Raw genomic sequence first — 26,374 nt, forward strand, 5'->3', positions numbered from 1 at the left:
CTAGGCGAACGGATGTAGGGAAAAGCCTTGTAAGCTCCTCCTGCAGACGCTCCTACAGAGGTGGGTGAGAAAAGCTGCTCACGGCCACACAAACTCAACGTGGGAGAAAGTGTCTGTGGCCCTCATTCCTCTCTCTCCCTTCTCCAGCGGGATGCTGCTCATTCAAAGAGACAGCAGCAAGTCCTCCCCACTGCACCCTCTGAGAGACATCTCGAGAGGGAAACAAGCCAGACGAACGGCAAGCAGGTCAGACATCTCCTAAGGCATGGAAATAGCTTTTATTTCATATATCAAGGAGAAATTGCCTGAGGAGATGACTCGTGCTCATGCTGCTAGTGCCTGAAAGCCCAGCTAGCTGGTTACTTTCTTGACATGCCGTACAGGAAAGCAGAGTTTCCAGGATATAATACCAAAACCCAGCTCCGTGTGTCTATAACCCAAGCACAGTTTACCTTCACTGCACTATCAAATAGTGCAGTTTGTTTTGTTACAGAGCCAAGCCTCAGTTACACACAAGGGCATTTCACACTCATGACAGAACAGCAAGATCACATCCGGGAAACTGTTCCCTGGGATAGCAGAAAACAGACTAAAGCTGTTCTGGTGATAAAGATCCCTGGGCAGAGACCAGGTCTGGTGCTAATTCTGAAAAAAGACTGCCACCTGTCAAGTTGCTAACATCATTTTCTGTCACTTACTCACTGTTCTTTGGCTACCTTTCACGTTATCAAACCTTGCCTCATTTGCAAAAGTGTCCAAGAGCCCAAGCCCAAGATTACAACCTGGAAATACAACACAGCCTGCAAGTTAAATATAATCAATTCTACTTAACGTCACCAGAGAGCGTCATTATTCATGATTAGTCTCCAGTTATATAGAAATTACTCTTCTCAAAATTTTTCTCCTGCCTGCAAGACTTCTTTAGAAGTGAAAGGCAAATGTCTTCAAAGAGTTCTCGCCCGTGAACAAAAGCCCTTTACCCCAATTTCTAATTCCACTTCTAACCTGGAGGCAATTCTGACATAAGTCACATATTAAAGTCATGCTAACTGATTGCAAGGACCAGCTTCAGAAATAAAGCTGCAATGTGGTCTCCCCCTCCAAGCACCTGCACAATAAGATGACACAGCCTAAGAACATCATGTCACGTTCTGTTTCAGATGGCCTCCTCTGCTCCATACATGCCCAAATAAATGTCTGGCTGTCCTCAGGTCTCAAATGTTTAGGACTTCAGAAACTAGGCAGTTAAAGAGCACAGCAGGCACCTCTGCGACAGCTGAGCAGGTATGTCTGGAACCTTATTGATATAATACACATCAGTATCCTCAGTATCCCTGCATTAGTAAGCAATTGTGCATAGTTTCGCCAGGTACTCTGCAAATTTCATGCAGAAACATTACAGGGCTAACACCTGAAAGCTGTCCTCCGGCTTGCTGTGCTAGCTGCCTGGCCATCTGCTAGCTGTGCTGCTGTTCCTTGCTGCAAATGGCAGAACACTTCCCTCCGAATCAGGCGCTAACATAACCTTCCCTGGCCTCCTTCCATCAGCTTCCTTCCCTAACCAGTGCTACATCTGTCACTCCTCACGGCCTTGGCAAATCAGTTGTCCATCTGAAACGCCCAGGCCAAGAGCCAGAGGGCCAAGATGAACGCTGTGGGCAGCCAGCGAGGTGCAAGTCTGAGAATGGGCTCTTTACGCTCTCATAGACTCTTTCAGGATCCTGGAGCCTCCCTGCCCATCAGTAGGTCTTGTGTAAATTCCTCACTAAAAGCGACTGCCTCTGGTGGAGACTTCAGGGCTAGTCTGGGTCCTTGGGAGTAAAGGTGTGCATACCGCAAACATCAGCGTGTGCTGACATGCCATGTCACTGCCCATCCTGCAGTCCTTCAAAAGAGTTCTGCTCAGAGGTGAGTGGCAAGAGAAGGGGAAGTTCTTTATTCCCCTAAATCATTATTTCTTTTTTTCAGACCTCACAGAAAAAGTCAGGGTAAAGCACTCCCGTAGATGAGGGGCAGAGAAATTAGTCCCTCCTCAGGTGTGGGCACATGTGAGAAACACCAGGCAAGCCAAAGACTACTCAGCACAAGACAAGCACCAGAACCAGAGCTCACGCCCTGCCATGGCAAGAATCAGTCCTCATAGCAATGGAGTAAGTTTGGTCTGAAAGAGGATGTGAAACCCCCAGTTCAAGGATTGCAGGTGGCTCCTGACCAAACGTAGGTGCACGCAATCTCTGACCACACTTGTGTTGTCCTTTCACCTCTCAAAAGGAGAAGTAAGAGTGGCTGCAGCTCTAACCACACTTCGTGTGAGCTGGCTCTTGCAGCAGAGCAGCTTTCCGGGGAACTAGCAATTCCCACTGCTCTGACTGGGTGCATGCCCAACTGATGAGGAAATGCTAAGCAGATCTCAGGACATCTTGTCCAGCTCCTGCTACCCTCTGCACACAATTTCATCACGTGCCTGTTAGAAAGACACAGTATGAGGCCCCCCCAAAGGCAGTCAGTATGGAATGCTCTGCAGGGATGCATGAGGGAAGGTCTTTTCTCCACTAGAAACCTGGCTCCTCAGGACCAAGATCACCGGCTGCCTTTTTGCTCCTTCCTTCCCTCTTCTGCCCCATCTCACCATATGCCTGCTCTCAGTTTCTTTCTAGGCACAGGAAATAAATCTACTAACTCAGTATCATCACTACAAAAAGGGTGCAGAGCCTGACTTAAGTAGCTGCCATGAAATGAACAGCCTAATGTAGTCAGTATGTACCAACCTCAGGCTGCTCCTAGGGTTACTGCGGCACAGCCAATGCCACAGGACAGCAGAGCATGTATCAGGCCACCCTGAACCACAAGACTGCCCCAAAACATAAAACGGAGGGGGCTGAAGTAAAGAGTTTCTTTGTGATTCCTTTTGCTTTGGGCCCTTCCACAAAACAAGTCAAGCACAGCTGCCTCTTGAAAAAAGTTGCTTTGCCCTGCAGTAACAGCTCCTGCTGAGTCCAACAAACAGTAGCAGATCTGAGACCTCAAGAGGCTGGAGAAATGGGCCAGAGGGAACACAGCGAAATGCAGTGCTGGGAAAAGCGAAGTCATGCACCTAGGACAAAAAGACTCCATGCACCAGTACAGGCTGGAGACCCACCAGCTGGGGAGTAGCTCTGCAGAAACGCTCCCAGGGTGCCGGGGAACAGCGCATCAAACACGGCCCTGGCAGCAAAGATGGACAACAAGCATCCTGGGCTGCAGTAGGAGGAGTGTAGTTGGCAGACTGAGGGAAGGGCTCAAGGGCTCATTCCCCACTACATAGCACTGCTGAAGCCACATCTGCGTCCTGTGTCCTGTTTTGGGCAACTCAGTACAAGTAAGATATTGACAAACGGGAAAGAGTCCAGCAGAGGCTACTAAGATGGTGAAGGGGCTAGAGTATAGGGTGTATGAGGAGAGGCTGAGGGATCTGTGTTTGTTCCGCCTGGAGAAGAGAGGGCACAGGGGACAGACCGCATAGCATCCACTGGTTAAAAGGGGCACAGAGAAAATGTAAGATTCTTCTCAGAGGTGCACAAGGAAAGGACAAGCGGTTTTCGCTGCTTTGGGGCTTTCAACTCCTCTCGTCAGACACATCCTTTGTGCCTGGGACAGAGCAGACACATGCCTCCTTCAGCAGTCCTGAGCTGTTCTCCTCCTAAGACAGCATAACAGGTGGGTGGAAGGTAGGTCTGTTTTCTCCACAGCCTGGTAAAGATGGTAACCTGCACGTCCCAGCAAGTTTGTCTGGAAGAAGGGCTGCAAATGCCAGAGCTGAGCAGGCACTGGCCACCTTGTACTGCACAGTGCTGCGAAGCAAGCACTTGACATCTTCTCACCCCCAGCCAGCTCAGGAACTAATAAGGCTGCTGCAACTCACAACCCCCTAACACACTTTTGGATAATCTTTGTGCTACCTTTTCAAGGGCTACATCTGTCTGTACATTCATGATTTTATTGATGCAGAGGAGTGACTGAGGAGGCAGAGGAACTAGACAAGAGAGGAAAATGACTGCAGGCATGTACTGAAGCACTCAGCCTGTCCAGCTGAAAGAGATTTCTGCCAAACGATTTTATAAGGAATGAGGCATTCTACAGGAAAAGCAGGGCCTCTGCTCTCATTTCCTTTCCCCTCTTCTCTATGAACTTCAAAGAAAAGACGGGTCAAAACAGAGGCCAGGCAACTGGAATGGATTCCTGAGCCCTAAGCCTAATTAGTCCAAAGTTACATTTCATCAGCTACCTCTTAGAGATGGGCCTAAATTACAAATCCAACCCACAAAGTCATCTAGGTTCAAATAAAGTCAGAACACAATTCAGGCTTCTGAAAACCCCAGTAGTGCTGGTGGCAAGGCCCTTGGGAGGTCTCTAGTGCAGCTCCCCACTCACAGCAGGGCTGTCCCCCACATCAGCTTAGGGCGGCCCTGGCTTTGTACAGCTGTGTCTAGAAACCCCCTCAGGACACAGAGAACCCCCATCTCCCCTGGGGCCTTGAACCAGGGCTGCTGGGGAAGGATCTGTTCCTACTGCAACATGAACCTCCCAAGGCTGTCATCTATGGCTGCTGTCCCACCTTATAGCAGCTGGCACGACCAAGAGAAATATTTAGCCAATTTGCAAACAGCCTTCCAGCAGTTCTCAGCTGACGTTAAATGACCCCTTTTGCCTCCCATTTACCACATCAGGCAAGCCGAGCTCCCTCCAGCTCTCCTTGCAGTTTGTGTGCCTCAGGCTCCTTCCCATCTTGCAGCTGTTTGCTGACCCCTGTCCAATTATTCAACATCCTGCCTGAACTGGGGGTTCCCAACTGGACACACTGTTCCAGCGGGGGCCCTCTCTGGTGTCCAGCAGAGGGGATAATAACTTTCCTTGATTTGCTGGCCCCACTCCTCCTAATGTAGCCCAGCACGTAGTTTGCCCTACCAGCAGTAAAGACCAAGGCTTGCTTTTATACAGATTTTAAGGAGGGTTTTGAAACTGCACGGCAATTTCAAGATACATGTCTCCTCCCTACAAGATACAGGTCTTAGGATTTTCTCAGGACCCATTAAAATATTCTCAAGAATTGAGAAACAGAAATGACACAGACTTTTTCCTACAGTCTCTCTCAAGACGCTAGCCTCAGAGGGGGGCATCTTATTTTGAGACTACAGTAAACATGCTTTGACAGAAGGACTAATTTCCGGCCTTGTGGTCAGAAAGCTGAGAAAACCAAAACTATTTTGCAGATCACTAGATCAAAACTAGTAGAGAAGGGAAAGGATATCACAGTCACTGTAAGTTTATGAGGCCTCTTAATGCTAGAGTACAACTTACACTAGGAACATAGGAAATCAAGTATTGCAGCTTGCACTGCAGTGGCTAGTCATGAACAAAGCCAGGCAACCGGCTGCAGGGAAAGTGAGATCCTCACGTATTTACAGCTTCCTCTCAAATGCGGGTGGTGGCTCTGCACCAAAGCAGGCTCCTGTACCCTGCTCCCCCGTCACCTCAGACTGGTGACCACAGTCAGTGCAAGGCACATCCTTCTCCTGGCTCTGTGCTCAAGTAACTCTCCCAGGGAAGCCAGAGAGCAGGAGGTATGCTGGAGAGAGGGTGTAGCAAGGGAGCACACAGAGGCACAACACCTGGATAACACCACCAAACCCCACAGTCTACTAGACTGCTAAGCAACAATGCCAAAATAGTGTTTGCCAGTGACACACCTTACCGACAAACCATGAGTGAACTCATATTTGCTGAAGAAAAATGGGTACTTTTGAATCAGGAGGGATCTTCAAACTGTTTTATACAATTTTCTGCCACGAAACAAAAGTAAAGTTCTTCCCTTAACAGTATTGATTCCAAATCACATACTCAGCTCTCACTTAAGGAATTGGTTTGGGACTGACAATGTCTAGGCTCAACCCCATTTTATGCATCACTGCATCATTTCAGCAGGATGGTTTACCTCCCTTTGCATCCATTTTTCAAGCCAAACAATAAAATCTGAATCTTTCCTTTTCTTATGTAATGCTCTGTGAGAGCTGGCATGCTATGAGTGTTGGTTGGAAGGACCTCTGGAGGTCTCTAGACAAACTTCTCTCAGAGCAGGACTGCTGCCAGCACGAGATTGGGTTGGCTGTCGCTTTGTCTAGCCACAAAGCCAAAGTCTGGTTCTAGCATGCTCACGCATACTTGGTGCGTTGGGACCCTCTTTTCAGCAGTTTATTAAGAGCTCTGACTCACCACACAGAAAGATTTAGCTGAGGTGTCTGTCTCCTCCTGGAGTTACTAAAGAAGGCCACATGGGGCATATACCACCAACGCTCAGTCTGTTAACATGTTCCTGTGCCAGTTACACAAAAATGCTGGTCTGAGAACTGAGACAGCTGAGGAGTAAGTAGCCTGTCTGTTTGGCTTTTTCTGTTCTACAGCAGGAGTACTTTCCTGCCCTCCCTCTCTCACCAAGTGTTAGCCACTCAAGCTAAATTCACCTACAGATTTGAGTAAGATTCCTATGCGCTGCCAACGCAAAACAGCTGTCACTTTTGGATTTTATCGATTGAGGTAGCTTAGCACGGCTAAGCTAGACACCTGGCTTTGCTTCGTTGCAGCCTGGACCAGACTTGTTTTCAAACCAACTTTAAGCAGACATAAACACTCCTGTCACTGGAAACCAATATGCCTGGAATGATCAACTAATACTTCTCTACAGTAATCCCTGCACTTCTGTAATAGCAATTAAAACCAACAAGCTTGGATCACTGAAATGAAACAATAGCATGCAAAGTGTTCACTGTGTGCCTTGCGCAGTTATTTCTTCAACTTCATGCTATTGGATTACTGTCTTAAACACTCTGGGGACAGAGATGGTGAAGAACAGCTTTCATTGGCAAAGGTAGGCAATTTCTCACACTCTGTTCCATTTTCTGTGGCCCATCCAGCAAATCATACGCTAAGCCTAAAAAAACAGCAAGGAACAAGTCCATCCAAGAGAGGCTGAGCGCAGTGGATTTCGTATGCTTTTGTTCTGGCAGTCCAGCACTGATATCAGACGTTGAAATAAGCACTTACAGCTAACAGTTGGCAAGTGCCCAGGGTGGGGAAATTGGAGCAGTAAGATGCTTGGGAGACCTAGCCATCCTATGTGAGGAGCCTCCTTCCTGGGGACTGCATCTGAACCTGCGTGCGGCTAGGAGGGATATCATCAGCTTTATTCCACTCTTAGGGCTTCAACACTTTTGGTCTCAGTGGCAGTCCAAGCAGTATGGACGGACTGCCACAGTCACCCTTTGGGTGTACCAAAAGGACATTTGTCTCTGACGTCCCTCCCTCACCACTGGAGGGCTCTGCAAGTGCATTTTTTTAGTGCTGTGGCACTTCTCTGGATGGTGGCATTTTTCTGCAATTCTTACACTCTATAATTAATGCAGTCAAGATACGCTACTAATTTCCCCACTAATGAAAAACTGTTTTGTACAGTGCTAACCACAGATATATGATCACATCCTTGAAAGGCAGCGCTCTCACTGGATCGACTTAGGGCTAAGCAGAAAGATCGCTATTTTGAAGCCTGGAAACTTGCATATACAACCAAGCAGGCAGCCAAGGAGCTGTTCCACATCCAAGCCACGACTGACCAGATGACAGCAGCTCCCGTCCTAAAGAAAAAAGAAGGTAGATCTACACTCTGACATTTGTGAGTGCCACCACAAGGAGTCTTTTGAAATCCTGATGAGCAAAGGATGGTTGGTGCACCATAGCTCTGTAGAACACCAGCCAGAAAACCAGTGTTCTGTATTCAAACTATAAAACAATCAAATAAGGCTTATGCTGAAGGACCAGAGCATACTTCTAAGGCAACAGTGAAAAGCCAATTGGTGGAATAACTACGTAAGCCCCGATATTAGAGCTCTTGCCTTAAAGTTACATTTGCTTTGCTCGTTTAAATGGCCATTCTGTTTCAAATACTGCTATTTTGCTGGATACAAGCAAAACAAAACAGAACAGAACCTGTACTTCCCAGAACCGATGACCACCCTCGGGGAAATACGAGGCCCACCCTTCGTACTTTTTTCTCATGTGCTCTTCTGCACACGAAAAGCACAGGACAAAGGAGCGGCACATTTCTCCTACCGTGCCCACATCCACTGTAGCAATTCCTAGGGCTGCCCAAGCTCTTCAGGGGCCTCTTCAAAACCCATGGTCTAAGATGCTCACAGCTTGAGCCCTGCTCCTCAAATCCGGAACAAAACTGTCCAGCCAAACTGTCCCACCTCAAAGGATGCCCAGCTGCTTCTCCTCCTCACCTCGCACAGCTATGTGTCTCGGTCTGGCAGGCACTGAACAGAGCGTGACCCACCGCACACACGGCTGCTGCTCTGTCCTTCTGGTTAGGCCAACACTCTGCTCAGGTCATCAGTATTTCAGGTTCGATGAGCTGCAAGTGTTTCAGATGGCTCTGCCTTGCACTCTGTAACAGATCTTATGCCCAGTACTTATTCCAACTTACCTGACAAACTACAACAAGGACAGTGAGTAACTTCATTTTCCTGTGATGACCAAAAATAGCCAAGTTCAAAATTGTATTTCCAGCCACAAACATTACCTCTAGCTTCCGAAAAAAAAATTCCAACTTTGCTTTATTGTGGTTTTAAATCATGTTAAGTCCCTAAAGTGTCATCCTCCTCCACTACCCCTCCCCAGTCCAGAAGAGTTTGAAAACACCACTGGTTTTCCCAGTGAGATTTAACAGCGTTAAGCTACTGGGCTTACAATGCAGCCCACATTTCCCCTCTGACCGGTAACGGTGGTATAAGTACCATTTTTCTGCACGTGCTGCATTTCTCCATTGCCTTTTCTGAACCACAAGCTTGGCAAACAGAACTGGGCTGTAGTAGTTTTTAAAGAATGTTTAGACCAACAGGAGGTTGCAGGGCTTTTCCGTACGTGCTGCTTGTGGCGGAAGAGTCTCTGCTAGGCCTCCTACCCTCTACGGCTGTGGCTGGAGGCTCCTCCGCTATCTCCCGGATGGAGTTATCTGGCCTCGCTCCCGGAGAAGCAAATCCACCCGTTATCAGAGCGCACAGCTCCCTCTCTGGCCGACCTGGGCCACGGGGCAGGCGGGAAGCAGCCAGGAGGCCCCCAGCCCCACGCTAGCCTAGGCCTGTGGGTCTGACCCAGCCCAAGGCGCTGCGCTGAACACAGACCGCCCGCCGACCCCCTCCAGCAGGATCAGTTACCCCCCCACACCCTCCCAGCAGCACCCATTACCCCCCACACCCTCCCAGCAGCACCCGTTACCCCCCACACACGCCCCCGGCGACACCACTTACCCCCCCGCATCCCCCCAGTGACACCCGTTACCCCCCCACACCCTCCCGGCAGCACCTGTTACCCCCCCACACCCCTCAGCGACACCCGTTACCCCCCCCACACGCCCCCAGCGACACCAGTTACCCCCCTGCATCCCCCCAGTGACACCAGTTACCCCCCCACACCCTCCCAGCAGCACCCGTTACCCCCTCACACCCTCCCAGCAGCACCCGTTACCCCCCACACCCTCCCAGCAGCACCTGTTACCCCCCCACACTCCCCCAGCGACACCACTTACCCCCCCGCATCCCCCCAGTGACACCAGTTACCCCCTCACACCCTCCCGGCAGCACCCGTTACCCCCCCACAAACCCCCCCCGGCGACACCAGTTCCCCCCCCACATCCCCCCAGTGACACCAGTTCCCCCCCCACATCCCCCCAGTGACACCAGTTACCCCCCCACACTCCCCGCAGTGACACGTTACCCCCCCACACCCTCCCAGCAGCACCCGTTACCCCCCACACCCCTCAGCGACACCAGTTACCCCCCACATCCCCCCAGTGACACCAGTTACCCCCCCACACTCCCCCCAGTGACACGTTCCCCCCCCCACATCCCCCCAGCGACACCACTTACCCCCCCACATCCCCCCAGTGACACCCGTTACCCCCCCATACCTCCCCCAGCAGCACCAGTTACTCCCACATATCCCCTCAGCGACACCAGTTACCCCCCACATCCCCCCAGTGACACCAGTTACCCCCCCACACTCCCCCCAGTGACACGTTACCCCCCCACACCCCCCCGCGACACCAGTTCCCCCCCCCACATCCCCCCAGCGACACCACTTACCCCCCCACATCCCCCCAGTGACACCCGTTACCCCCCCATACCTCCCCCAGCAGCACCAGTTACTCCCACATATCCCCTCAGCGACACCAGTTACCCCCCCACATCCCCCCAGTGACACCAGTTACCCCCCCACATCCCCCCAGTGACACCAGTTACCCCCACATCCCCCCAACAGCACCAGTTACCCCCCCCACATCCCCCCAGCAGCACCAGTTACCCCCCCACATCCCCCCAGTGACACCAGTTACCCCCACATCCCCCCAGCAGCACCAGTTACCCCCCCACATCCCCCCAGCAGCACCAGTTACCCCCCCACAGCCCCCCAGTGACACCCCTTACCCCTCCCCCACCCCCAGCCCCTCCCTCACCCCGCCCCCGCCCTACGTCACTCCCCGCCCTGGGGGCGCGCGGACCCCCTTCCCCCCCCGCCGGCGCACGGCGGCGCCCCCGACGCGCTCCCCCCAACCGCGCGCGCTCCCTGCCACGTGACGCGGGCTGCCTCAGGGCCGCCGTCACGTGGGCGCGGGGGGGGGGGGCGGGGCGGCCGGAAGGAGCGGGGCGCGAGGCCGGAAGTCGCCGTGGTGGCGTTGGGCCTAGTAGTGGCGGCGGCGTCGGTGGCGCTTCAAGATGTCGATCGAAATCGAGTCGTCGGAGTGCGTCTGGCGGGGGCGGCCGAGGGGCCGGGCGGGTGCTGTCGGGGCGGTTCGGCCGGGCCGTTGCGGGAGCCGTTGGGGCAGGCGGGCGGCCGGTGGTGGGGGGGGAGGAGGAGCTGCGCCTGCGGGGGCTGCGGGGCCACTGTCAGCCCCGAGGCCGCTGGGGGTCGGGGGCCGGCGCTGCCTCGCGTGGGCACTGGCGAGGTGTGTGGGGGGGAGAAGGGCGCTTTGAGGCGGTGTCGTGATGGTGCGGCGCTTCCCCGCAGCGTGATCCGGCTGATCATGCAGTACCTGAAGGAGAACAGCCTCCACCGAGCGCTCGCCACCCTTCAGGAGGAGACGACCGTGTCCCTCAACACCGTGGACAGCATCGAGAGCTTCGTGGCTGATATCAACAGCGGGCACTGGGATACAGTGCTGCAGGCCATACAGTCCCTCAAGCTGCCCGACAAGACCCTCATCGACCTCTACGAGCAGGTCGGGTCGGCAGGCTGTGCACAGCCTTTCCTGCTCTGTCCACGGTAGAAGCCTTCTCTGGTGCTTCCCAACCTGCCTTTGCCGATGCAGATGTTTATCTTCTGTTTCAGGTTGTGCTGGAGTTGATTGAGCTCCGGGAGCTGGGTGCTGCCAGGTCTCTCTTGAGGCAGACAGATCCCATGATCATGCTAAAACAGACTCAGCCAGAGCGGTACATCCACCTCGAAAATCTTCTGGCCAGATCTTACTTTGATCCTCGTGAGGTATGCTGTGCCCTCCCCAGAGACCTCATGATGCTATTCTGCATCATCCCTGCCACTGGCCAAAGCTGCTAAAGGATGCTTACAGCATCATCTCATTTCCATTTCGGGTGTAAGATCCTGGAATCCACCTGAGCCTTCAGGATTAGATTATTCCAAGGAAACTTTGTAGTTTGATGGTTTTATGGGTTTTATGAAGCGTTTGCAGAATGATGTCTAATAGTTTGTCACAAGGCAAAACAGTGGTTTTGAAGGATGGTGAAGCTGGGTGGTTGGGAATTTACTTCCATATCCTGTTACAGGATGACACTGGCCTAGTCACTTGACATCTTTGCCTTGCTTTTCCTGCCTTTATATATGCCAAAGAAAGCGTGTTAGGAATAAAGCTGTTGTTGTATAACGATAGCAATAATATTAACAGCAATAGTATTGATAGTAGTAACAAAAACAAGATATTCTCTCTGACTGAAGTGTAAAGCTGACGTTTTTAGTCAAAACATGCATATCCCAAGTGTTTAAAGGGTTGGAGATAAAGAGAAGGGCTGTTTTGCATGCCGCATAGAAAATCTGAAGGGGATTCAGCTCAAAGCAATGGAACTTTCTCTGGCAAATCACTTAGAAGAATGACTTCATAAAAAGTAACTTCTTTCTAGGCATACCCAGATGGAAGTAGCAAAGAAAAACGGAGAGCTGCTATTGCACAGGCTTTAGCTGGAGAAGTCAGCGTGGTACCTCCGTCTCGTCTTATGGCGTTGTTGGGCCAGGTAATCCTGTAAAAAGAATGTTTCAGTAGCTTATTCAGTTTCTCTAGATACAGAAACTGACTTCGCTGCATAAAATTGCCCAGTTGATTCTCCAGCTCTGTAGAAATAAAGCCTGAATATTGCGGAGTTGCATATATTGTAAGTTAAAAATGATCTTTTATCATTTTAGTAAGAATTCAACAGCTGCAGAAAAACTCGGCCCTTCGGGGGCAGATTTCTTCCCATGGAACAAATGCTCCAGCTTAGAATGATTATTCTCAAAATAAATATTAACACATTCAAAAGTTATATTTAACATAGTTGGTGTTCTTATAACTGCTGATTCTCAGAACATACTCATTTATACTGTGTATAGACAGTACTTTGTATTTTGTTGGTTTGTGGTTTATGTCTTACTTCTAAAACTGACAGGTATGCTGAATAAACTCTTTTTAACTAGCTAATCTGGTCTGTGACACAAAGCAACTAATCTGCCCAAGGGGTTTTACAGGACTGTCTTTTGAACTAAGTTCATCTGTGTACTCGAAGAGAGGTTATGAGTTCTTTCTAATTTTAACGCATTCACTTCTGAGCAAATAGACAACTCGGCTGATCAGGTGATTTAAATTAAAGCAAGATCAGACCTATCACACTGCCTGGGTGCTATGTATTAAGTACCAAAGATAAAATGAGAAATGTGGGTCTGAAGTCAATCTCACTTGCAAAGAGCATTTGGGAATAACCTGTTGTTTGCAGTCATGATTTGGGAAGCATAACGTAACGTAAATCTCAGTTGTGGTTGGCTCAAATGATTATTTACCTCAAACTGTCCAGGGAACACTTTGTGGTTACAAGAAAATATTGCTGTATTGTGCTTATGGCACCAAAACTTCATTAACTGATACACAGCTGTATGGCTTTCAACTCCTCAAAAGGCACTGAAGTGGCAACAGCATCAGGGCCTGCTTCCTCCTGGTATGACAATTGACTTGTTCAGAGGCAAAGCAGCTGTGAAAGATGTGGAGGAAGAAAAGTTCCCCACACAGTTGAGCAGACATATTAAGGTGAGATTTTATTTACTTTTTATGTGTTTTACCATTTCTTGTTCCTTCCTGTTTCAGTGTTTTATGTTGGGAGTAAAAAAAAAAAAAAAAAAAAAACAAACCTTTTGCATCTTTTCTGTTGTCTTTTTTTGTAAAGAATTTCTCACTCCCCCTCGATCTCATGAGGAGACTTCTATTGAGAGTGTGAAATGATGCTTCTTAACAACATTGGAGCGCTCATGGTATTCAAGAATATGACTAACACATTAGCCATTGACTTAACAGTTCAGAATTGCTCAGTCTTTGGAAATGGTTGCTTAGACCCCTTCTTTATTTGTGAAGGAAAATACTAGCGTCTTTAACTTGTGCTTGCATATTAACTTCTGTGAACCACTGAGGTTTTGATAACAAACTAAGTTATGTATAACATCATAAGTAGTATCTCCTTTTCAATAACTTTATCGTACAAGTTTCAAAAGAGAAACAAAATTGTGCTGTAATATTATAGTGGCCCTGTAGCACTTAGAAGGCGGAGTAGCCATTCCCCTCCTGTGAAGCTTTTTCAACTTCGTCAAGCAGTTCTCTGCAGCCAAAAGCTTCAGTTTGCTGTAGTAGCTCTGCTTATTTTCATATGAATGGAAGATGCTACTTTTCAGAAGTCGTGACTTGGTGTTTATGAAATCACTTTGTTGCGTGTAGTGGCAGCTTGAGAGAAATACTTAATTAGTACAGGTAAACAGAACAGGTTCTGATTTTTGGATGTTTATATTGATTAATGGAAACATTTTTATACTCTCTTGTCACGGTTGCTTATCTTTTTTCTTCAATTGAAAAAGAAGGAATAGCAAACATGTTTGTCTCTAAAAATGTCACTGAAGAAACACGACAAATGAAGCAATTCATACTACTTTGGAAGTGGCTCAAACCCGCTAAGAATATACATTGGGTGCTGGCAAGGTGTTGGTTAACGTTCACAGTTCATTGCGAAAACAAAAGAAGACAATGAACGTGATCACTTCTGTAAGCATGGAGCGGTGACGAGAAAGTTTCACAGATGTTACTCAGTCAAAATGAGGGGTGACTTTAAGTGCTAAGGTGCAGCCATTGACATGTTTTCTACACCTTAATAGTAAATACGTGATTGTATACCTCCAAAAAATACTGTATTTTTCTGACTCAAATAAACAACTTGCCTTAGAGTTAAAAGCATAGTCTTATTAAACTTGATTTATATTCTTTTATAAAACAGTTTGGGCAGAAGTCACATGTGGAGTGTGCTCGGTTTTCCCCGGATGGCCAGTATCTAGTCACTGGCTCCGTGGATGGTTTCATTGAAGTATGGAACTTCACTACTGGAAAGATCAGGAAGGTAAGCTACTTCTTATTTCAAATGGATAGCCCATTGGCTGGAGTACATGGTTTTATTCTTTTGAGATTAGGCCTCATGTTTTTTTCATTTCTCAGGGACAATGAATATGAAGAGGGTGTTTGTGCTGGTGATTCAAGTACCGGCCTGGAATTGATGGATTCCCCTGTGTGATGATGTGTTTTTCCTCTCTGGGTCTCTAATCCTTGCTTTTGAAACAAGGACAGCAACATTTTTCCCGTTTCTCTAAGGCTATGAGGGATACGTTTGATCATGAGCACTTGAAATCCATCACAGAAATACCACATAATGTTATGCGTGTGTACGGTAGTAGGCAGCCTGCCTAGGCCAACGTTTGAGGTTAAGCTAATAAGCAAAAATTGACAGCGCTCCAATGTCCTTGCCAGCTTCATCAATCTATGGCAGCAGTCTGACCGGAATGACAGAACCGCATAGTCTGCTTAATGGTAGATTGTAAAATGTATATGCTGAAGTTAAAAGTGCTAGTGCTGTTGCACCTTGGCTTAAAATACACTTCATTTAATTCGTGATTGTGACTGGTGGGTCTTGTCTTTTCATTTAGGATCTGAAGTACCAGGCACAAGATAATTTTATGATGATGGATGATGCGGTGTTGTGCATGTGCTTCAGCAGAGATACAGAAATGCTGGCAACTGGAGCACAAGATGGAAAGATCAAGGTACAAATCTTTTTGTGGAGTGTGTAGGTGGAGGTCGTGATTGGAAAGATTTTCATGCAATTACAATAACGTTGTGGTTACATGCGGAAATAAATTGTTTAGTGTGGCCTGGAAACTAAGATGCGCATCAGGTTGCATGTTTAAGCTTCTGTGATCTCATAACATAGGAACTACCTCTGTTTCATATGCTGTTTCGTCTCTAGGTGTGGAAAATCCAGAGCGGTCAGTGTCTGAGGAGGTTTGAACGAGCGCACAGTAAAGGTGTTACCTGCCTCAGTTTCTCTAAAGACAGCAGCCAGATTCTGAGTGCTTCTTTTGATCAGACCATCAGGTAAGAATAAATTGAGAAGGTGTGAGCTGTAATGCAAGAGAAATGAGAATAGAGATTTCACATTAACGAGTTAAACTTTTGAATATGGTTTGTTTTGATGTGGAATGTGATCCTTCTGTGTTTTGTTTTAATACAAACAGGAGTGTATCTTGAGGGTGGGAGAGGAACAGTTGGAGCACTTGACCGTTCACTTTGCTTAACTTGCTATGTTCCGGGTTTGGGGCCCACTTACTTCACCTGTGGTATCTCATTGACCATGAGTTTTTTTTCTTTCTAGGAGCCTCCTAGCTTAAGAAGCAGTTGTGCCTCTAAAAACAGTAATTTTCCTAATAGGCTTAGAGAGGGGGGGAAAAAAACAGTCTAGGGGTAACAGTGTAATAGCATTGTTTGAGACAGACTGGACAGCCTAATCAGAAGCACTCACTGGTTTTTAATGCGTGACGGTAACTGATTTCATCCAGTTCGTCTTACCTGTGCAGCAGTGCTCCTGCTCTGAGAGGAGTATTAAGTATGTTGGTCCAACTTTTCTGCTTCCTCTTGATAGTCACAGAATAGAGCAAAGTTGGCAAAAGTCATGTGCTTGGGAATTTTTGTTGATGGTACTCCTGGCTCTCCAGTGAGCTGTGAATGATGGGCTGTGTGTATCCCTGACAGCCGCACAGCAGCGGGAGGAAAGAAGAAGCTCCTCTGTGCAGTCAGGGACAAATCACTTCATATTATGTTGCTACTGGCTATCTAGCTCATGCAATGCTTGCAATAATGGTAAAAGGGTTCTTGTCCCAGCTCACATCCTGAGGCCCCATTGTCCTTAAATCTATGGTCCATGCCCCCACGTGCATTCCCCTACGTGTCTTGATCCACAGAACTTCCCTTGAGAGTGGGAATGAAAGGAGGAAGAGCCCAAAGAAAATGTTTTCTATCAGCATCTGTTCTCCCCAGCAGTCTGACGGGAAATAACAGAAATCCAACCCTGGATGATGGCCAGGTAGATGGACTCTGGAAGCTTCAAGGGCAACGGTTGCAATCTGTATCTGAAACGGGCAGCACAGCCCTTTCCTGGCTTTAGGTGTTGGTTTTCATCTAAGTATCTCTGCAAAATAGTTTGCATATCAATGAGGCCGTATCTAGAATAGTGTGTCCAGTTTGGGCCCCTTGTCTGCCTCGTACAAGGAAAGTATGGACAAGTCAGAGTGACTCCAGTAGAAGGTCCATGAAGATGGTTGGGAACTGGAGCACATGAGATACAAGGAGAGGCTGAGAGCTAGGCTTTTGGTCAGCCTGGAAAAGAGAAAGCTGGAAAGGGATCTAACTGCTCTCGTCTAGCAAATAGTTATGGATAAGACAGACTCTTGTCAGAGGTGCACAGTTCTTCCGAGGGATGCAAGCTGCAGAAAGGGGAAATTCTGGTTGTATACAAAGAAAAACTTTTTCCCCTTGAGAAGGGTGCGGTGCTTGGACTGGGCACATAGAGCTGAGTCAGGGTAGGGAGATCTCAGTCCTTGAAGGCATTCAAAACTGAATTGACAAGACTATGAATGACGTGATCAGACTTGGAAGCTCTCCTTGCTTTGAGGAGAACATTAGACTAGAGATCTTCTGAAGTCCTTCTAGTCTAAATTATTCTGTGGTACTCTGACATATACCACTGTTTTGGAATTGCTGGTACACAAAAGAGAGGTGGCCAGATTCTTATACAACTGCAATGTCAGGATATAACTTCTTTCAGTGATCAAAAAGAGCCATAGAGAAAGGATCATTTTCTTCTCTCCACTTCCAACATATAATCCGCTTTTCTACAGGCTGTCTCCGCAGCTCTGCCTTTGGACGTAAGAGCTCTGAAACCTCGATCCAGAAAGCGATGCTTCTTTTCTCATGCAGGCCTTCCCCTACTAGGTAGCACCAGTACTATGCTGGGATATGAGATGTCTGTCTTAAACCTAGTCTGTGTAGTTCAGTTTCCCAGGAGCTGTGGCGGTCCTGTTGGGCAGCCAAACTGTTTCTGATATGGAAGGCTCATAAGCTGAGGTCTTGGGAACTGTACAACTTGCTTAATGCAGTTAGGCTAAACTGAGTGAACTTGGCATTACCTGACACTTTCCACAGGCTAAGACTGAACAGTTAGTTCAGGTTAGCTGGTGTGCAGTTAATCTGTTAAGCAACAGTATCACAAACGTGCTTCATGATTAAGTGATGGATTGGTGTGCGACAGGCATCTGTAATCACAGAAAGTGTGCAGCCTTCATATAAGGCAAACTAGACATGTATTTATGAAACTGTGTGGTTTAGAAGGGACCTCTGGAGCTGTCTAGTCCAATATGTTCCTCAGAACACAGCAAAGCTCTCCGCTTGATCAGGGCCTTGTCCGGTTGAGTTTTAAAAATCCCTGCAGGTGGAGACCCCACCACTTCTCTACACATCTGTCCTAGAACTGCACCACCCTCGCTGTGGGAAAATTCTCACTTGGAGGTAAGGCACGAATTTTCCCCTTTTTTGTAACTTGCGCCCTTTGCCTCTTGTGTTTTCGTGTCTGAGAAGAAACTGGCTCCATCTACTCTTTAAGACCCCGTTAGGCGGCGGTGTTAAATGGTTAGAACTTTCCGGACGGCTAGTAAGGTCTTAATTTTAGCAAGTTTCACATCTTTTTCAGGGATCCTTGCAGGGAGGATAAAAGCAAGAATTAAAGTTGATTGTGATTTTTAACACTAGGATTTGCCACAGCGTGAGAGCATTTTAGTGGCTGTGTAAGTTACCAGATGGCCATCAACCTCATCTGAGCCCAGTTTCTTAGAGTTCTTGGCATCCAGAAAGTCTTTCTCAACGTTTGTGTGGTGGGGTGGTTCCGGCCCCGAACCTGTTTGGCATCTTCTCTGCTGTTCTTGTTTCCGAGTAGAATTTGGCTACCGCTGGGTAGATCCGGATCGCAGCAAAGCTCCTCTGTTGTTGCTACCAACTGCTTTTTGGTGCGATTGAAAGCCACTTAGATTATTTGTATCTAGTTTCCAGTTCTTTTTCTTCTTTGGGGCTCTTCTGATTTATAATACTTCTACAGGTTAAATTTTTAATTTTTGTCCATAGGAAGCAAAGAATTCAGTCGTCTTCAGCTTTCCTTTCTAAGGTGAACATGTCTGTCCTCCTCAGCCTCTCCTCACGAATCTTGTGGGCTCGTGGTAGTCTTCTGTCTGTCTCAGTTACTGGATGCTTTGGCTTGTTCATGTATCTCCTGTACTGTGGGGCCAAAACTGGGCAGAGTACTCCAGATATGGCCGTACCTCTGCCAAGCAGAGAGGAAGCTTGATAGGCAGACTGTGCTTCTTGTGATGCGTCCTGGTATGTGGCTCGCTTTCCTTGCTGCTAAGACACACAGCTGATTTCAGCTTGTTGCCCCCAAGGATACCCTGGCCCTTTTCTGCAGAGCTCTGCTGCAGCCAGTCAGTCCCCAGTTGATTTAGATGCCTGAGGTTGTCCTGTTAGATGTGGGATTCGCACTTACCTGTTGTGAACATCATGAGGTCCCTGTCAGACCCTCTGTCCAGCTTCTCAAGGCTTCAGAATTACTTGTCATTGCTTCGGACCTATGCTTGCAGGATATGAGACTTGTATTGCAAAGCGGATTCATGCAGTACGTGGTGATTGTGTATGTTTCATGTTTAATTGAATGGGATCGTGAACTTTATTCAATAGCCTCTTGCCTGTACTTTAAAACTCGGTGGTAGTTATTTTACTGCTTTAGATGAAAATGAAGATACTGTAAGGATCTGGAAGCAACTGCACAGTGAACATGTTACAGAACATTTAATGGGAGATGTTAATCTGTTTAAATCCTAGTATATATGAATTATAGGTAAAGCATTTCAGTTGCGGTTGTGTAAGACTGGGTGTTGAATGAAGGCTGGCAAGCTACAAAAAGAATGAATTCTGGTATGTTGTTTTTAAGGCTTCAGGCCTCCCTTTGGAAATTGTATTTTGTGTCAAATAATTACTACAATTTAAGGCTGAAATAGATTAGTAGTATCATTGTCTTTTAAAAGACTTCTCAGAGGCACACAGCAAAAGGAGAGGAGGCAATGGGGATGAAGTAAGTTGTAAAAGAGAGAAATTCTGGTTTGGTGCAAGGAAAGAATTTTTCACGGTGAGGGTCACACAGTCCTGAGACAGGTGCCCAGAGAATATCTCTGTCTGTGGATGTTCAAAACTCAACTGGACGAGGCCCTGAGCATGCTAACCTCACTTAAAGGTTCACTGCTGGAGTATATTGGACTAGAGAGCTCCAGAAGTCCCTTTCCGAATAAATCTTCCTGTGATTTCTTTTTTGTTTTGTTTCATTTTGTCATGTTTATAGTTTCTCTTTGTGTAGTCTTGCCTTCTAATACATACAAAATATATTACATGTCCTTTAAACTGAAAGTTGATGGTGTTTCTCTAAGCTTTTCACAGGAATGCATGTTTTCTTTGAAAGGCGCTTGTAATGAAGAACTATATTTTACAGAATGTTAGCACATTTTATTGTTGTCTTTGTTCATCAAGGATAGCTCAGATTTAAAGTGCAGTTAAGCCTCAGGGTGGTTCAGACTACCTCGGTTCCTTGCTCAGTTGTGACCTCAACTGTGTTACAGGATCCATGGTTTAAAATCTGGCAAAACTTTAAAGGAATTCCGTGGTCATTCCTCCTTTGTCAATGAAGCTACTTTTACCCAGGATGGCCACTATATTATCAGCGCATCCTCTGATGGCACAGTGAAGGTAATATAGCATCTACTCTTTGTAAATAAAATGTGTGAAGTGTTTGCGTGTTCTAGAATGTCTTTTACAACTACTGCAGTCCTTAGAGAAATTATGTCTTGGGTTGTATGTGTAACGTATCTTTTTGCTTGTGACCTTAGCTGTAAACTGATTCAAATGAGAACTGGTGAAGTTTCCTACTCTGCTTACAGACTGCTGCACAACCCGTTTCTGCTGTATTTACGAAAGGAGTAGTCCCCTGCCTGTTGCTGCTTTATTCTGGAAATCAAATTGCGCACCCTCTTTTCCTAGAATGTTGGGGTTCCTATGTCTGAAATAATAGCTTTTTCTTGCTTACTGTGTTGGATACCTATTTATTTCTTGAAGCTTTAGGAGTCCTTAGCCGTATAATCTAGATAATGCAGCATAAATGAAACTGAAGGACGTTCCAGGGATGGTTTCTCCCTGTTATCTGAGCAAAGAATGGCTCTGCTCAGTGTAGAATAGTTAAGAGTTTACTGACTAAACTGACTACAGGGATGAATATAGAAGGAGATGCGCTAAGCAGAGTATTGATCCAGCATGTGAGGGGATGAGTAAGTATATCCAGTTTGTAGATGTGGGATAGGGGAATGCAGTGGCTCTTGCTAGTATTAATTAGCAAGTATTAATTAGTAATTATTGCTGGTATAAATTATTAATTAATTAATTTAAACTTGCACTCTTTGTAGGCTGCCACTGATCATAGCAATAGCATAAGAAGATGGTGTCTCTTTTTTTGATTGTACTAGTATGTAATCTGCAAAATTATTCTGCAGGTGGTTAGTTACACTTTCATTTTGAAAATGAAACAAGCAGTTCCGTTTCCTGTGTCTGAACGGTTGGAATAGCCTGTTGTAACTCTAGTGCCTGAAACAGCTCTAAGTTGGGACATCTTTCCTATCGGTATCAGCGAGGCCTTACTTTTTTAGCAGCTCTTCCTGTCCATCTTAGGTAGGTAGGTAGGTTGCATGCGCAGAGACTACGCAAGTATTTACAGATGCCACCTAAAACCAGAAAGCGCGTGTGGACTTATCCCTAAGGGCAAGGCTTAATGAAAGCAATCCAGGCTGAATTTGGGGTAGAAAAATTTGCGCTCCGTTCACTCATAGTGAAGTTATTCGTGGTATCTATGCTTCGAAATACGTGCGTTCATCTTCTGTTTTTAAAATCTACTTCTAACTACTATTTTTGGAATTCACGTTTCTTATTCGGAGAGAAAAATCTTAATCCTGTATCTTAATTCAGTTCCAATACGAGTCTATTTTCCTGTAATTTTTCTAATCCTAATTGTTTTTGTGTTTATTTTTCATGTTAGGTTTGGAATGTGAAGACAACAGAGTGCTCAAACACCTTCAAATCCCTCGGCAGCACTGCTGGGACAGATATTACTGTGAACAGTGTCATTCTGCTGCCTAAAAATCCGGAACACTTTGTCGTTTGCAACAGATCAAATACAGTTGTCATTATGAATATGCAGGGACAAGTATGTTACCTTACCGGTGTCCTTTCAGTCATTTCTAAGAATGCCAGAAACAGAGTTAATAACTTAGCTTTGGGTTAACCAGTTTCTCAAATTTACTTTCATGACAGACTACTCTGTACTCAGCTTTTTAGAATAGTTTGATCTAGCTGAGTATGTAATTACAGATAATGGACAGATCCTATTTTTAAACAGACCTTGTACTGGCTGAATATTTTTACCTTGAACGTGGTAATGATATGCAGCGGTTTAATGGTGCAAAATATTTTTGTGTGGTATCTTTACAGATTGTGAGAAGTTTCAGCTCTGGTAAGAGGGAAGGTGGTGACTTTGTCTGCTGTGCCCTTTCTCCACGTGGTGAATGGATCTACTGTGTTGGTGAAGATTTTGTGCTCTATTGCTTTAGCACTGTGACTGGCAAGCTGGAGAGAACTCTGACAGTAAGTTCTTAGCTGGAGCTTTTGCCGTGTTATAAATGTGGGTTTGATCTAAATGCAATTGATTACAAGGTACATAAGGAGAAGTTCTGTACTCATGAATCTGTCACCTCAAGCAGCCATGTTTGGTAACGGACACATTCCTGAACACTTGGCTGTGGAATGTGTTTAGGTTTTTTGTATAACCCTTTTAATTTTAAAAGTCGAGAGACCTTTAGCCCATCAAGGCTACTGAGTGAACTGGTTCAAACTTTTAGTTGAGCTAGAGCAGATCTTGACCTGGGTTCCAGCTGATGGAGAATCATGAGCAAGGTGTCTTAAATTTGCCTTGGATTAAATAAACAAAAGAAGGATACCAGCTTGAATGACTATAAGCTTAATCGGTGACGCTTAAATGTAGCGCATTTCAGTGCGTATAGGTGGCTAAACGCTGCCGCTCCTATAACTAGCGATTGGAACTGGAACTTAATATCGAGCAATTGTGTTCCTCTGCTTTTGCTGTGTGCTTAAAGCATGTTAAACCTTAGTCCTGTTTTCCTGTTCTTTTTGTTCTTGTTTTGAAGAGATCTTGTTCTTATTTGAAAAGATTATTTGGCTTGCATCACTGCTAAAAGAAGAATCTCCTGATGCTTGCTTCTGCTTGTTCTCTAGGTCCATGAAAAAGATGTCATTGGCATTGCTCATCATCCCCACCAGAACCTAATTGCCACTTACAGTGAAGATGGGCTCCTCAAACTCTGGAAGCCGTAGCTTGCTCTTCAGTGAGCTATGAAGTGTGCCTGTTGTGTGCAGGGTATTGATGTTTGTGCTTCTACGAGGTCTGAATCTCTTGAGCTCGATACTTGCTCAGTTTTCATTTCAGGTTTCCAGAAAACACCTTTTTAAATTCTTGATCTAAAATTAGCTAGATTGATGCTAGATACAGCATCAGTTCAGTTTGAATGCTTTTACTTTTACTTTTACCAGAGTAGCTGAAACAACTTCTGTGGGAATGATTATTCTGTCTCCTGAAGTCTGTGCTCTTCTTATGTTGTTTATAAAAGTGATTGAGCTAGAAACTATACCTATTTATAAGTGGCCACTGATTTCTTAGAATGCAGTCAACTGCTTTTTTTATTTGAGTGAATGATGCAGTAGAAGGCTATCTCTTCTCTACTCCTGAAATGAAGGGAATGCAAGGGAACCTACTCTGTCCATAGCTTCGAGGCAGAAGCATTTCTAGTCCGTTGTGTTTTGCTCTGTTTCATTTTTGCTATAGTTCTTCCAAAAATACCTATCAAGTAGTGTCATATGGCTTTCTCGGTATGGAGCTAATTCCTCATCCTTTTTCCCATCTCCCAGCACTTTCCCCTAAAAACTTGCCTCATGTGGCAGTGAACTGTAATACTATTTTTTGTCTTTTTTTGTCTTTAATTTTCCTTCCAGGCAAAAAAAAAAAAAAAAGAATTGCCTGGGCCCTCATCCTATGAGTGCATAAAGTGTTCAGACCAGCTTTAGGACTGCAGCCGACCTCAGGGGATCAACACTTTAGAACACGCAAAAGCCTGTTTTACATAGGCCAAGTTCCCAATGTTGTGATGCTGTGCTTGCGTTAATGCTTTGAATTTCAGTTCACCCTTATCCTTCTTCTCCCTGCAGAAGGGGACAGCATGCTGGCGCTTTAAACAATATTTGTAAAAGTTTTTTTAATCGCATATACCCATGGACCTTGATAAAGGTAACACTTAGTGTTACGTAGGTTCCGCCCTATGATAAGGAGAAGCTTTTAAGCCCTTCAGTTTGGTGGAGAAGGTGATGGTTCTGTCTGAAATCGTGACTACTGGAGACCATTGTGAACCAGAACCGTGTTAAAATCCAACCATAGTTTCTCTAGGATGCAACTAAAGTCAAGGTTTTGTCTGTAATGATTAGACAAGCACATGCAGATTTGAATCTGGCGTGCTGTGTTCTGTCCTGATCTCTTGTAGAATGCCTTCCTGCAGCAGTGATCTTTGAAACAGTAATAATTTTCTCTGTGAGTTAATAAATTTCAATTTAAATAACCTCACATTTTTCTCAGCTGATGAAATTGGTCTTAAGGCAAGTATCAGTCATCAGCCTGTGACTGGTATCCTTCAGCATTGACCGGTGCTCATTTGATCTATGTTCATGTGTAGGGAAATGCAGAAAGTTTTTAGCATAAATTCTCACATAGTATTGCTTGTTCACTGCAGCTGTAGTGTTTAGTTCTGCATAAGCAGTAATGTTAAGTCTTAAGTTGTTTTTTACTTCCTTAAGTATGGCAATAAAGTTATTTTTTAGATAGCAAAAAGTGATTATTTTTCCTATGTGAAAATATACTGTTTTGTCAGAACTAATTCACAAGCTCTACTGGCGGTTTATACTTTTCATACAGGAGAGGATTTGCCAAAATATTTTCAATATTATCTAACATGGGGCTCACTTCTATTCCGGATTACATGGAGTTGCCAGTCCTCAGTATAAACTAGATCTTACGTTGCTCCTTAAAAGAAAAGTAGTTATATAAATAAATTGTCTGTCAAAATCCTGAATGTTTAAAGATTGAAATACATTTTCTAGTTTTAAAATGCAAGAGACAAAAATCTGGCCTCTCTTACCTTTTTATTTAGGATTTTCAGAATCTTTCTTGTCTTCAAGTACTCAAAATGTAGAAAAGAGAAATGTACTAATGTTTATGGAAGGACAGTGGAAAGACTATCCATCTCCTTGGATGTGGCCATAATTTGTAAAATAGCTGGTACTTGGCACAAGATTACAATGATATACTTTAAAATGTTCTTAATATTTTAACATCGCCTAGAAAGAGCTCTGCAAAATATGCCACGTGTCATGCTGCAAGACTTGCACAAGGCTATATCTAATGCTTTAATTAGCATTAAAGAAATCATTGTTCACTGCTTGCCTATTGGCCTTACTTTATTGTTGGATTATTTCTCTTAGAACTACCTAGTTATTTTGCACACAGATCTGCAGAATTCCTTGCCAGAGGAGTGCTATATAATGAAGGTCTTGTAGGTCAGCTCATGCATTATGCACTGACTTAATCCTCCTATGTCTGCAGTGGGGATCGTTGAATTTTAGCCTGGCTTGTGAGGAAGCAGCCACCTGTCCATACGTACCTGCAGAGTGTACGTGTAAGAGCTGCTGCCATTTCAGCAAAAAAACAAGCAAGCTTATGTTACTGCGTAGTTCTGTAAGTGTGGACGGAAGTTGATTTTTTCCCCCGCCCCGGGGAAGTATTTTGGCCAAGTAGTATATGTGCCTGTTGATATCGGGTATAGTCCTGTTCAGAGACCATAACTATCTTGCCATCTGCAAAGAAAAATGAAACCCTCCCTTGATTGCTAATAAGATTTAGAGAGAGATCAGCTGAAGACTCAGTCACTTCCTGCGGAAACTCCTTCTGGAAAGAGAAATCTTTTGCAAATGTCCTTTAAAGCAGCTAAATTGTCATGAGGTAAGAGAAAAGTGCTTTATGGAAGTTCGGGATCGTCACGAAATAGGAAGTAGTAGAAATGTCACTAGTTTCTTGCAACTAGCAGTACAACCTCCTGACACTACTGAATGACTGCAGTAGTTTGATTTCTTAGAGGTAAATCCAAGTAAGAATGTGGTGAAATGCAAATATTTCAACTGCGGAGTGCAGAGAAAATCTTGCAGACCTCTGCTTGGTAAGCTAAGTTACTGATAACTGTAAGGAGAACAGGCAGTGGGCACAAACACCTACAGGAAATTCCACTTAAACATGCTGCAGGGGTAATCAAACACTAAGCAGGTCTCTTGGACTCGATACGGAGTCTCCATCCTTGAAGACAGTCAGAACCTGACTGGACAAAGTCCTGGTCTACCTGCTTTAGTTTTACCCTGCTCTGAGCAGGGCTTAGGGTAGATGTTCTCCAGAGGTGCCTTCCAGCCTCGGTGATTCTGTGT

At 45.8% G+C, this 26,374-nt stretch overlaps 1 protein-coding gene and 1 long non-coding RNA gene across 8 annotated transcripts; one reads left to right on the forward strand and one right to left on the reverse strand.

The window, feature by feature from the left end:
* Window positions 1-259: 259 nt before the first annotated feature.
* On the reverse strand, window positions 260-9,240 carry LOC104144370 (uncharacterized). 7 transcript variants are annotated; one of them, XR_694108.2, is made up of 3 exons: window positions 8,993-9,240; window positions 8,313-8,894; window positions 260-7,664 (listed from the first exon to the last, which is right to left on the reverse strand). It is a non-coding gene; the product is annotated as an uncharacterized lncRNA (long non-coding RNA). The 7 variants fall into 7 exon arrangements; XR_694111.2 differs by having other exon boundaries at window positions 8,313-8,487; window positions 8,826-9,240; XR_694110.2 differs by having other exon boundaries at window positions 8,313-8,523; window positions 8,826-9,240.
* Window positions 9,241-10,674: 1,434 nt separating this feature from the next.
* Window positions 10,675-25,338, forward strand: SMU1 (SMU1 DNA replication regulator and spliceosomal factor). The gene is made up of 12 exons (XM_068928688.1): window positions 10,675-10,825; window positions 11,092-11,302; window positions 11,413-11,565; window positions 12,216-12,326; window positions 13,241-13,369; window positions 14,598-14,717; window positions 15,298-15,414; window positions 15,618-15,745; window positions 20,359-20,485; window positions 21,822-21,989; window positions 22,274-22,426; window positions 23,075-25,338. The coding sequence occupies exons 1-12, from the start codon at window positions 10,800-10,802 to the stop codon at window positions 23,171-23,173; spliced, it is 1,542 nt and encodes a 513-aa protein (XP_068784789.1). The 5' UTR covers window positions 10,675-10,799; the 3' UTR covers window positions 23,174-25,338.
* Window positions 25,339-26,374: the final 1,036 nt, after the last annotated feature.

The sequence above is a fragment of the Struthio camelus genome, chromosome Z (assembly GCF_040807025.1).
Source record: "Struthio camelus isolate bStrCam1 chromosome Z, bStrCam1.hap1, whole genome shotgun sequence".
NCBI lineage: Eukaryota > Metazoa > Chordata > Aves > Struthioniformes > Struthionidae > Struthio > Struthio camelus.